The sequence below is a fragment of the Nycticebus coucang genome, chromosome 3, assembly GCF_027406575.1.
Source record: "Nycticebus coucang isolate mNycCou1 chromosome 3, mNycCou1.pri, whole genome shotgun sequence".
Classification (NCBI taxonomy): domain Eukaryota; kingdom Metazoa; phylum Chordata; class Mammalia; order Primates; family Lorisidae; genus Nycticebus; species Nycticebus coucang.
This window is the reverse complement of record NC_069782.1, coordinates 17,571,993-17,585,402: the sequence shown is the minus strand read 5'-3', so window position 1 is coordinate 17,585,402 and position 13,410 is coordinate 17,571,993. Positions and strand designations below refer to the sequence as shown.

General features: G+C 41.1%; 1 protein-coding gene and 1 pseudogene across 3 annotated transcripts in view; both read right to left on the bottom strand.

Annotated features, from left to right (window-relative positions):
* ALDH1L2 (aldehyde dehydrogenase 1 family member L2) overlaps window positions 1–8,488 on the bottom strand; it is a 66,458-nt gene extending 57,970 nt beyond the window's left edge. For all 3 annotated transcript variants that reach the window (XM_053585757.1, XM_053585758.1, XM_053585759.1), the window contains exon 1: window positions 8,286–8,488. In XM_053585757.1, the coding sequence (XP_053441732.1) occupies window positions 8,286–8,333 (48 nt within the window). In that variant the 5' untranslated portion in view covers window positions 8,334–8,488. The remainder of the gene's footprint in view (window positions 1–8,285) is intronic.
* On the bottom strand, window positions 4,421–5,958 carry LOC128582145 (RCC1 and BTB domain-containing protein 2-like; annotated as a pseudogene).
* Window positions 8,489–13,410: the final 4,922 nt, after the last annotated feature.

Here is a 13,410-nt window from a genome sequence, read left to right as displayed (position 1 = left end):
GTGCTATATATGCCTACATTGTACCCATTAGGTGGGAACTTACCAACTCCCCTCCCCCTATTATTATTATACCTAGGTAAATAAAAATAATGATAATGGATATCTCCTATTGGGAATGTACCCTGAGCCAGGGACTATATTAAGCCTTTTTCATTAATTCAGGACTTATTTATCAAATGCTTATTATACTTCTTTAATCCTCACAGTAATCCATTTTACAAATGAGAAATTAAGGCACTTGCTCAAGGACAGAGTCAATAAGATCAGGGCAAGATTCAACTCTGGATCCACCTTGCTTCCACAGATGTGCTTCTAAGCCTTTGCTATATGGAAAGTCCCTCCCTCCTTTTTCTTTCCTTTTCTTTTTTTTTTTTTGAGACAGAGCCTCAAGCTGTCGCCCTGGATAGAGTGCAATGGCATCACAGCTCACAGCAACCTCTAACTCCTAGGCTCAAGCTATTCTTCTGCCTCCGCCTCCCAAGTAGCTGGGACTACAGGTGCCTGCCACAATACCTGGCTATTTTTTGGTTGTAGTTGTCATTGTTGTTTGGCAGGCCCAGGCTGGATTTGAACCTGCCAGGTCAGGTGTATGTGGCTGGTGCCTTAGCCCCCTCCCCTTTTTGAAAAAAAGAAAAATGTACCAGCCTGAGCAGGAGTGAGACCCCATCTCTAGCAAAAATAGAAAATTTTACAAAGAGGTGGCCAACATACAGAGAATATTTTGTAAATAATTTCATAAAATTTTGTAATGAATATTTTGCAAGTAAAGGTACATTTAGCTACAATTTCCCATTTTCCCTATGTATGGTGAAAGTATCTTTATTAACAAATTATTCACTACAAAGTTTTACAAAGCGATGACCAACACATAAAGAAAATTTTGTAAATAATTTCATAAAATTTTGTAATGAATATTTTGCAAGTGAAGGTACATTTAGCTACAATTTCCCATTTTCCCTATGTATGGTGACTTCAGGGGCAACTTCTTGGACACTCTGCACTGTAACAACTCCTCATACCAATAGAAACAACACATTCCACCTTACGTAGAGTAAGACTCAACCAGGATTCAGGATACCACCATCAATGACAAACTTGTGAAACTTGACTTTCCTATTGCATCATGATGTAAAGAAAGTATTATTGAGGACTTTCTTGGCTATCTTGCCAACATTTTTTTCCTACCATAAAAAAGATAAGATAGTTTAAAAACAGAAATATCAAACAAGGGCCTTTTAGCAGGCAACGCAGAAGTGGGAAGAACAGCACCAGGAGATGAGAGCGAGCACCTGGAGGGAGGCAGGTGACCGAGGAATGTTTCAAAGACTTTGAGAAAAGAGGGAAACAGCATGGAGGGCCAGAGTCCTCAGATGGACTCTAGGCTCTGCTGGAGATGCAGGATTTCAGTGCATAGCATTTACCCATATAATATTATAATGGCATAGAATTTTTTAAATTAATTTTTAATTATACATATAACATAGACCCACAATCGTTTTATGAAAAAACAAAAGATCGCAGATGAAACTGAACCTGTATCACTCTCAATACTGGTCTCTTCTACACTCCCCACAGGCAACTATTATAGTTTGGTGCATATCCTACAGACCTTTGCTAGGGATTTACATACATGGAAATGTACATGTAACATATTTTGCATTTTTAGCAGTAATACAAATAATACTATGTATAATGTTCCATAGTATTATATGTCCTTGTCAGCACATGTAATTCATTATTTAAAGTTGTTGCACAGTATTTCATAGTGTAGCTACATCTCAGTGGATAGCACCAAATTAGTTTCTAGAGTATTGGAGGAACTGTTTTTGCACACCTGCCAACACACGATATTGTCAGATTTTATGATTTTTGCCACCCTGATGAGTGAAAAATGATATCTTGTTCTAATTTGCATTTCCCCGATTAGTAGGTGGGTTGAGTGTCTTTTTAGGTTTTATTTTCCATTTATGTTTCCTTTTTGGTGTATTGTTTTAGTCCATGTATTAAGCATTATTATTCTTTACCTAAACAACCTGGGTTTAATAGTCCGTCCTAGTAATCTATGAACTCCTTGAAATAGGGACTATTTCTTTCTTGTTTATTATTTTATTCTTTTGGCCATGAGAGTCTAAAAAGTTACTTATCTTCTGTGGATCTTAGTTTCCTTATCTGTGAAATGGTCCTAGTAATTCAGGTTGAGTATCCCTTATCCAAAATGCTTGAAATTAGAAGTGTTTCAGATATTGGATATTATCAGATTTTAGAATATTTGCATTATACTTAGCAGTTGAGCATCCCAAATCTGAAAATCTGACATTTAAATGTTCCTTTGGGTGTCATGTCAGAGCTCAAAGATTTTCATATTTTGGATGCTGAACCAATAGCACCTACTTCATTGAGATGCCATGAAGATTAAAGGAGTAGGCAGTCATCCCTCTCTATCCTTGGGTTCTATATCTGTGGATTCAACCAACCACGGTTTCAACCACAGATACAACCAACCACGAATTCAAACCACAGATTGAAAATATTTGGAAAAAAATTGGGTCTGTACTGAACATGTACACCTTTTTCTTGTCATTATGTAACAAAAAATACAGCATAACAATTACATACCATTTACTTTGTGTTAGGCATTGGAAGTAATCTAGAGATGATTCAATTATATGGGAGGACGTGCATAGGTTATATGCAAATTCTATCCCATTTTATATATGGGACTTAACTATCCTCATATTTTGATATCCATGGGAGATTCTGGAAACAATCCCCCATGAATATGAGGGGAAACTCTATATGTAAAGCATTTAGAAAAATGCTGCACGTACTAAGTACTATATCAACTTTATATTCTCAAGATTTAGACATAGTGCTCAGTACATAATAGACAATTACATATGGTTTGAAATTGAATTTGCAGGCCTTCAGAACAGACTAGACACCAGAGCAGGGGTCAGGCAATGAGAAAACAAGTTAAGGATCTGGTTGCTACAACTGAGGTATAAAGCGGATACTTGGTTCCAAAGAACAGGGAAGGGTCCTACCTATTGAACCAGATCACAAGGACCTGGAGCCATGCTATGAACCTAGAGCCACCAGCAAGACTTGTCCCAGACACTGGTGGAGGAAGCTAAATAACAAATTTCCAAATAAATATGAGGGTTCAATACCCCCTACCATGGGGAGAAATTAAGAAGCAGTGAGCCGGGCAGGATGTTGTCAGGGGACAATAATACCTAATTGACAAAAAGGTCTTAAAGCAATTCATTGTTCTAGTTAAAAGGATCTGGCCATATCACTAAGTTGAAATCATTAGGCATTTCCGCTGAAAAAATTAATTCTATCAGGACATATTCTAAACTAATTTTCCCCTTAGATAGGTTCTAAACAATTTCATTCGTCCTTCAGTCTGCTTTTATTCTAAACTTAAAAGCATTGTTTTATTTTTTTAAAATGAAGGTATAACTTGAATACAGTAAAATACATCCTCTTTAGTGTACAGTGCTGTGAGTTTTGACAAACACATAGTCTTGTAACCACTCCCACAATCAAGAGATAGGACAGTTCCATTACCCCAGTTCCCTTACACCTGTTGGTAGACAATCCTTTTTCCTATCTCCAACTCCTGACAATCACTGGTCTCTCTTCTGCCCTTGACGATTATAGTCTGATAAACGAAATCACAAAAAATGTAAACTTTTGAGTCTGGCTTCTTACCCTGAGCATACATATCTGTCTATCATCCATGTTGTGTATATCTGTACTTCATTCCTTTTGGTTTCTGTGAGGAAAATTCCCTTGTATGGATAGATACATCTATAGTGATAAATTATGATAGTGGTAAACAAATTGCCCTCACCAGCTCAGGACAATTAAGTTCTAGAAAGAACTTAGAACCAGAAAGTTTAAAACACAAAACTGGAAAGTTTTTGGCAATTATGAATAAAGCCTCTTTAGACATTAGTAAACAGGTTTTTATGTGAACAGGAAAGGTTTCATTTATCTTGGCCAAATCCCTAAGAGTGTGATTCTGGCTCATATGGTAGTTATATGTTTAATTATATAGGAAACTGCCAGACATTTTCCAAAGTGGCTTCCCATCAGCCAGGTATCTTTTTGATTTTGATTAATTCTCCTAGAACATGGTCCAGAGGATGGATCCTCATTTTTTTTTTCTTATAATAAGATACTTTCATTTTTTCCTAGACTTTAGTCACATTTGATCAGCACATTTGATACTTTCTACGTCACTTTGGATTTAGGCAGATGAAGATGACTCACCACCACCCTTCTTTTGACAGATACAAGTACTCAGCCAAATTGTAGCTCATTGCACGTACTAATTACTGAGAAGTTATTCATCTCTGGCTTTTTGTAGGGGAAATAGAAAGGTTCAAAAACTCCTTTCCTACAGGTAGGATCAACTTTTAAAGGCTCCAACTCTGCTTGCTTTGCTGATGAAGTTCTTCAAGAGATCATGGACCATTTCTGCAAAACCTGATGTCTGTGTTACTAACGTTAGATGATTTATGCAAAACCTGAAGCAGAACTCTTCTAAATCCTGGATGTCATGTTTCACGGCAGAGAGCAGAGCGATGGCATTGTCCTCAACAGATCCCTTGCTTGATCATTTGCTGGCAGAACTTTTTCAAACAATTTTCTCTATAAAACGTAGCCAAGCCCAGCAATCCTACAGCCTCCTCAGGAGAAAGACTGATGCTGTCTGTGTACAGGTATTCCAGAAAGGCTCGGGTAAACATGATATGAAAATTCACTCACTTCTACAATATCATCCTTATCTTCCAGCGAAGAACGAAAATGTTTGCATCTAATTTTGAGAAGGACTTTATGTGGATAAATATAGTTTCCGTCAACCAGAAATGTCAGGTCAGCCACAGTGAGGTGGTCATTGGGTTCCACAGAGAGGAGGGGCCAGGTGACCATGGGAGTGGCAAAGCAGGCCAACACATCATCGGTGCAGAAGAAGTGGGTGAGGTAAAAGGAGGACCACCAACTGGCCCCACATATACATGCGCCCACCCTGGGCCTTGGCAGCAGATGTGTGGGCAGAGTGACAGGTTGTGATCTCTATAACCCTCTCCTTTTCCACAAGGATAGGGGTAAGACAGGACTGGTGGCTTTCATTGCCAGTACCCAGCTGGCCATAAGAATTGGCGCCCTAAGCATACACTTGGCCTTCATCTGTTAATACTAATGTGTGTGCGTAGCCACAGGCAACTCTCTGGACATGGATTCCTTGTGATGCTGCTATTGTGCAGGGGCTTAGCTGGTTGCCACTACTGCCAAGGCCAAGCTGCCCATTTCCATTGTAACCCCAGACAAATACCTCCCCAGTGTCCACTACTGCCATGGAGCACATCTGCCCACGTGCTAAGGTCGCTATGACTTTATTCTGTAAGCAGCCAGTAACTGGTCCAGGGATTGGCTGATTAGCTGTTGATCCAGATCCCACCTGCCCAGAGTTATTATAACCCCAGGCAAATACCTCTCCATCAGATGTTAGCACCAAAGAACGGTAAGACCCACAGGCAACTTCAATGACTTGTTTGACAAATTAGTAGAGATATGACAGGGTACTAAACCATGATTAGTTGTCCCATTGCCCAGCTGGCTATAAGCATGATGACCCCAGGTAAAGACTTCTCCTGTTGTTGCAAGAACAACGTGCTGTCCCCTCCCATAGCTGAGGCAAGCTAGCTTTTTGCCATTTAACCCAATTTCCGAGGTTCAATGGTGCCCTGGATGTCACCTAACCCCAAACAGCCACAGCAGTTTGTGCCAAGCACAAAAATCTCATCAGAATATAAAACTTCATTGCCAGCATTGCCAAAGATACAAGCCTGACGAATTAACCGCAGTTCTTCCTCAGAACAAAGGGAAAAAAATCGGTCACTTGCCCACATTTAACATCTTCAAAAATGACAGAGTAGCCTGTATGGGCTGATTGTTTTAAATATCTGCAGCCAAGTATACAGTCATCTTTAATGCTTTCCTTCTAGATCCTTGTAAAGTTGTCTTCTGGAACAAAGTTAATGTCACTCCGCGCCGCTGGAGCCTCCTGGGTCGTGGTTACTGCGAAGTCCCCTGCGAAGTGCCCCTCCCCCTGAAGCGGAGCCCGGGCCTGGGCGGGATGCGCTCTGGTGCGGAGGGGAAGGAAGGGGAGTGCAGGCGAGAGGAGGGGATGGGCGACAGCGCCTCTCCTGGATCCTCATTTTATACAGAGTAAAATATACCATATTCTCCATATTATTATTGGGTTTTTTAGACAGAATCTCACTTTGGCACTCGGAGTAGAGTGCTATGGTGTCATAGCTCACAGCAACATCAAACTCTGGGCTCGAGTGATCCTCTTGCCTCAGCCTCCCAAGTAGCTGAGATTACAGGCGCCCACTGCAACGCCCAGCTAGTTTTTCTATTTTTAGTAGAGATAGGGTCTTGCTCTTGCTCAGGCTGGTCTCAAACTCCTGAGCTCAGGCGATCCACCCACCTGGGCCTCCCTGAGTGCTAGGATCACAGGTTGTGAGCCACCACACCTGGCACATTATGTAATGTCTTCTTGTTGGCCACTGAGGAGTCTGCCTTCTTCCCAGCCATACCTGTTACTGCTTTATTTATTTATTTACTTATTTATTTTTGTAGGGACAGAGTCTCACTTTATGGCCCTCAGTAAAGCTCACACAGCTCACAGCAACCTCCAACTCCTGGGCTTACGTAATTCTTTTGCCTCAGCCTCCGGAGTAGCTGGGACTACCTGCTACAACGCCCGGCTATTTTTCTGTTGCCATTCAGCAGGGGCCGGGTTTGAACCCGCCACCCTCAGTATACGGTATAGGGGGCCGGTGCCTTACTGACTGAGCCACAGGCGCCGCCCCTGTCACTGCTTTTGTAACGCACTCCTTTAGGTCCAGTTGGGCCCTGACCAACCCAGGTGCTTCTCCACATGCTTTTATTCATGCCATTTGCCACCTGGATATTCACTTTATATTCTGAAATCTTATGCAAACCCCAGTAATAAAATTTTTTCATTCTTCAATACTCCCTTCTGCTCTCCAAAAAAGACAACTTAATGAAAGGTGTTGAGAGAGGAGGCCAATAAAACAAGTAGGTACAGTCCTGGGTGCTCCGTGCCATTGCCCAGATCCAAGGTGCCGTCTGCTGGGGGAAGCTCAGGAGGGGTGCACAGCACTGCTTAGGCGAGCAGGCGAAAGCCCTCTCAGAGCAGGTCTTTTCCCCCTTATGTTATAAAAGGTGACTATGCCCCAAAATAACTAGAACTGGGCCAGGAATAAAATAATTTCTCATTATTGGGGGTTGTCTAGGGTACAAAGCTTTCCCATTTAAGCAAGTCTGGGCCAGTTCTTGGCACTATTTCTCTCAGCCTCCAAGTTTTTACATCTGTATGTTCATATGGCTTTGGCATGGCAGAGAAAATGAATCGAAAAGCAAATTCTTTTGTAAGACAGAAAGCACGTACTTCTTATAAAAGAGTATGTACAGTGAATGGAGTTTTTGTTTTGGGGGGTTCTTTGTCTTCCCTAAACAGCTTAGAGTCTGCCTTAAACGCAGAGAGGCATCTCTCCCCAGGCCTCCTAGGTGCTGAAGGCAGCACCACATGCAACGTGTCCACTCTCCTTCCATTTCTGGAGGAGCTGATGCAATTCCAAAGCGCGGGGCTGAGCCAGAGCTTGGTTCCTGGCTACGGATTTAATAACGTTCCAGCGTGGCTGCCGCTTCAGCTCCTGGTAATCCTAGAAATCTTGCCATCTGCAGCTCGGTTCAGGAACACTGAGCTTGCAGCCTTCAGCTCTGACAGTCATTATTTGAATGAGCCCCGCATACCAGTGTCAGAGCTTGTACCTCTCAGGGAGGACCCGGCTGACATGCTGCTACCTCGTCCAGCAGCCGCTCTTCCTTCTATACGCTTCATCTCTTGACCAGGGATCTCACGATTGAAACGAAGAAGGAAAGGAAGCAGACCCTGCTGTCTTTACCAAGTGTCTGTTCCCACCTTGTCATCCCAGCCAGACCTGACATTTTCAAAAATGAGCCTCTTCCCCGTAGAAAACAATGGCAAACTTCACAATTCCCCTCCAGGACCCTCCCCCAGGCCCTTCTCTGAAGATTTTAAACACATCCTCTTGGCTCTTTTAGCAAAGTCTAAGCATCGCTGCCCAGCCCCAGTCCTACCGTCCTGGCCCTACCGCCCCGGAGTCTGCAAAGCAGGACAGGGTGAGAGGCAGGACGCTCGCCCGGGCGGGACTCACCCGGCCGGTGGAGAAGCTCCGGAGCGCCTGGCTGCCACGCGGCAGCATGCTGGAGAGGAGCGCTGGCGCGGAAGGCACCGCGGAGCCGGGAGCAGGCGGCGGTGCAGCCTGGGCGCGGCCTGCAGACTGGATGCCCGGGACAGCTCCGCTCGCCTCTCTGTGCCCCTGCTAGCCCGGAGCCCGGCCCAGGCCCGCACCCTCAGCTGGCAAAGCCCCGCCTCCTAGGCTGGACGCGCCCTTCTCCCGCGGCTCGCCGAGCACTGGCCACCAATCCCGCGCGACCAGGCGTGGGCACCCGGCTTTGGTCCCAAGCTCACTCTCGGTCCCAGTGACCGCGGATGGCGGCTGTCTGAACTCCCTGAACTCCCTCGGTTCGCGTCGTGGTCCAGCTACTTACTAGCTGTGTGTTGTACCAGTTACTCAGACTTTCTGAGATATATAGGGATCTCGAGGCAGATAATAGATACGTGCCTTGCTACCTCATCTTTCTCGAAGAAATGCTGACTTGCTTTAGCTGAGCGGTTGTCTTAAAACGAACGCCTTAGCCTGGCGTTCAAGGCCGTCTGCAGTTTGGCATTTACTCTTATGGCTCACGGCTCTTTTGCACGTGTAATTCCGCCGAGTTCTTCCTAGACAATAACTCTTCCCAGAAGAACTGGTCATTTGTCACAATCTTGGCATGACCCTTTTCTTCTTTTCTTAAAGGCAGAGCTTAAATGCTGCCTCACAGAAGCGTCTTTTCTGATTCCTTCGTTAACGTCTTTATTCCTTTCAAGTAATCTTTCACTCGTTTGAAATAGGAAGCATTTTTGTCCGCACAGCTCTTACGAATGTTTCAATTTGTTACTGGTATTTGTGTGGCTCTTTGTTATCTTCTCTATTGGAAGCTCTTTGTTAGCTGAGTTTACGTCTGACGCAGCAGGACTTAACAGTACAGATAAGCAGAACTTTTAAAAATAACTTGTTGAGTAGCTCATGCCGGAATCTCATAACTCTGGGAGGCCAAGGCGGGAGGATCACTTGAACTCAGCAATTGGAGGCTGCAGTGAACTATGATCTCACCAGTACTCTAGCCTAGTCAACAGAGCAAGACTCTGTCCCAAACAAACAAAACTTGTTGAAAGAGAATAAAGGAATGAATGTTTTAAGAAAGTAACAAAGGCCAGGCAGTGGCTCACGCCTATAATCTTAGCACTCTGGGAGGCTAAAAATGGTGGATTTCCTGAGCTCAGGTGTTGGAGACCAGCTTGAGCAAGAGCAAGACCCCATCTCTAAAAATAGACAGGCGCTGTGGCAGGTGCCTGTAGTCTCAACTACCTTGGAGGCTGAGGCAAGAGGATCACTTGAGCTCAAAAGTTTGAGGTTGCTGTGAGCTATGACACCACTGCACTCTACGAAGGGCGTCAAAGTGAGACTCTGTCTCAAAAAAAAAAAAAAAGAAAAGAAAAAGAAAGAAAGAAAAAGAGTAACAGCCAGAGAAATAGAACCATCCTTAAAAGAAAGCTTGGGGAATTGCAACAAACATCCAGGGTTTTGCTTTGGGAACTATCTCTTGGCAGTTTAACCCATGTCCCTGACTGCATTTTGTGACTTCTTGCTTCTTTGAAACTGCCAAATACTCATATTCACTTTATTTGTTCTGATCTGTGTGTCCTGGGAGAAGAGTGGGCAAGGAGTTTGGTTTTCCTTTTTTGAAACTTTTGGCAGTTGCAGTGGGGGGGCTTGCTTCAGACTGTACTGCCCTGAATTCTTTTTTTTTCCCCACTGCGGTTCCATAGTAACATATTTCCACTACCAAGTTTAGGAAATGTAGAGCGTATGTTCACCCAGATATAATAAACTATTCATGATGTCTAAGATTTTTTTCTGGAAGAACCAAAAATGTAGTTCCCCTGATAATCAGAACTTAGATCAGATGCAATAAGAGAGTTTGACAAACAAAAAAATCGCATCTAGATTTCTATACCCAACAAAAATAGTCCTTAATAATGGAGATAAAACAAAGTCTTTTTTTTTTTTGGCCAGGGCCGGTTTGAACCCACCACCTCCAGTATATGGGGCCAGCGCCTACTCCTTTGAGCCACAGGTGCCACTCCAAAGTCATTTTTAGAAACAAAAACTTATGTAGTTAGTAGACACACAATGCAGGGAATATGAAAGAGTATACTTCCAGCAAAAGAAAAATTACACACGTAGGGCGGCGCCTGTGGTTTGGTGAGCAGGGCGCCGGCCCCATATATGGAGGGTGGCGGGTTCAAACCCAGCCCCGGCCAAACTGCAACACAAAAACAGCCGGGCGTTGTGGCGGACGCCTGTAGTCCCAGCTACTCAGGAGGCTGAGGCAGGAGAATGGCCTAAGCCCAGGAGTTGGAGATTGCTGTGAGCTGCGTGACACCACGGCACTCTACCGAGGGCAATAAAGTGAAACTCTGTCTCTACAAAAAAAAAAAAATAAGAAAAATTACACACGTGGAATGCAGGAAGAGCAATAAAAAAGGCAAAGTTGAGGAAATTAAAATGAACATTGACTACATGAACAATAATGGCATAATAATATATTATGTACTGGTATATATATGTTACTATTACTAGTATATATATTATAGTATTATATATTATATACTATTATAGTATATAATATAATATATATGATATATAGTATATAACATTATGTATATATTATATACTATTATATATAATTACATACTATTATAGTATATAATATATACTATTATATAGTATAATAATATAATATATTGTTATAATTATAATATTGTTATACTATAATATAATTATTATACTATAATACTATATAATAGTATAGTACAATATAGTATAATATATTAATGTAGTATAGTATATACTATAATAATATATATTATAATATAATAATAGTATATATAATAAATTATATATACTATAAATATATAATATATTATAATAGTATAATATATATGTACTAGTAATAAATAGTAATATATATGAATATACATAATATATGTATATATAGTAATATATAATAATAGTATATATTAGTATATAGTATACATATTATAATATATATTATTATACTATTATAGTATATAATAGTAATATTATACTCTTATACTACATGAACAATAATGGCATAATAGTATATTATTGTAATCAATGAAAATAATAAAATATTATAATTTACATATGTATATATGAAAATATACAAGTATAGGAACAACAATAGAAAGTTATTGGATTAAATGTAGAAACTGGGAGGAATGAAATGTTCAATAAGCAGAAAGAATGTAATCCCGGATGGGTGGCTCCCATAGCTCAGTGGGTAGGGTGCCAGATACATACACCCAGGTTGGGGTTTGAACCCAGCCCAGGCCGGTTAAAACAACAATAACAACTGCAACCAAAAAAATAGCCAGGCATTGTGGTGGGCGCTGAGTCCCAGCTACTTGGGAGGCTGAGGCAAGAGAATCACTTAAGCCCAAGAGTTTGAGGTTGCTGGGAGCTGTGATGCCACAGCACTCCACCAAGGGTGACAACTTGAGACTCTGTCTCAAAAAAAAAAAAAAAATATATATATATATATATATATATATAAAATCTGGGAGGGAAGTGCAGAGATGAAGGAATGAAAAGCAACAGAAAGGGTAAATATGAGGTAAAATTTAAGTTAATATTAACTGCATGAAACAATAACAATAACGTTTTATGGAGTTCAGAAATATATGGAATCAAAATTCATAACCATATATAGTTTTCTGAAAGAGGGGATGAAGCTAAATTATTCCTAGGTCGAAGCATTCTTGGAAATAATAAAAGTACTTAATGTAAGTTAGACTTTAATAAGTTAAGGATGCATATTATAATCTCCAGTACAACTACTAAAAGAACAGTAATAGAACGTATACTACCAAGTTAATAGAATATGTAACTATCAAGACAACAGAATTATTTTAAAAAAATCAATCCTAAGGAAAGCAAGAAAGACAAGAAAAAGGAACATGAACCAGATAGAAGGAAAATATTATTGCATCTCCATATTTATGATGTTAGATTTAAGCCTAACTATAGCAGTAATTGCATTAGATTAAAGTGAAAGAGTAAAAATATGTGACTACCCATAATTAAAAAAATTAAATAAAATAAATAAAATGGAATAAATGCTTTAATTAAAAGACAAAGCCCAGAATACTTAAAAACAAAACACTTAAGAGAAATTTAGTATAGTATAAAGTAAAGTATAAAGATTCCAAAAGGATGTCTAAAAAAACACAGACACCTGAACACTTACTAAAAGGTGTCAGTTCAACAGGTAGATGTCAACATTCTAAAGCTGTATACACTGAATAATATAGCCTCAAATTTTATAAAGCAAAAATTATCATATTTTAAGGAAAGAGAAATAAACTTGCAATCATACTCCACTCAAACTCAAAAATTCACCAGATACTCCACTATGAAGAACTGAAATCAGGCTCGGCACCTGTAGCTCAAGTGGCTAAGGCACCAGCCACATACACGAGAGCTGGTGGTTTGAATCCAGCCCAGGCCTGCCAAACAACAATGACAATTACAACCAAAAAATAGCCAGGTGTTGTGGCGGGCACCTGTAGTCCCAGCTACTTGGGAGGCTGAGGCAAGAGAATTGCTTAAGCCCAGGAGTTGGAGGATGCTGTGAGCTGTGATGCCATGGCCCTCTACCCAGGGCGACAGCTTGTGGCTCTGTCTCAAAAAAAGAAAAGAAAAGAAAAAAAATCCTTAAAAAAAAAAAAAAAATAGCCAGGTGTTGTGGCGGATGCCTGTAGTCCGAGGTACTTGGGAGGCTGAGGCAAGAGCATTGCTTAAGCCCAAGAGTTAGAAGTTGTTATGAGCTGTGACACCACCACACTTTACCCAGGGCAACAGCTTGAGGAAAGGGACGGGAAGAGGAAGGGAGAGGAGGGGAGGGGAATTGAAATCCCAAGACCTATTTGCTGAGAAGAAGAGGGAAATGAGAGAAAATGTGACTCGTCTGGAGAAATCTGAAGAAGCAAATCGAAAGCAAGTTATCTTCATCTGGGCTGAACACTTGGTAGTTCATATTTCTTGAGGAAATAGCTGTAAAAAAATCTGGGTGTTACAACAAGGAAAAAGC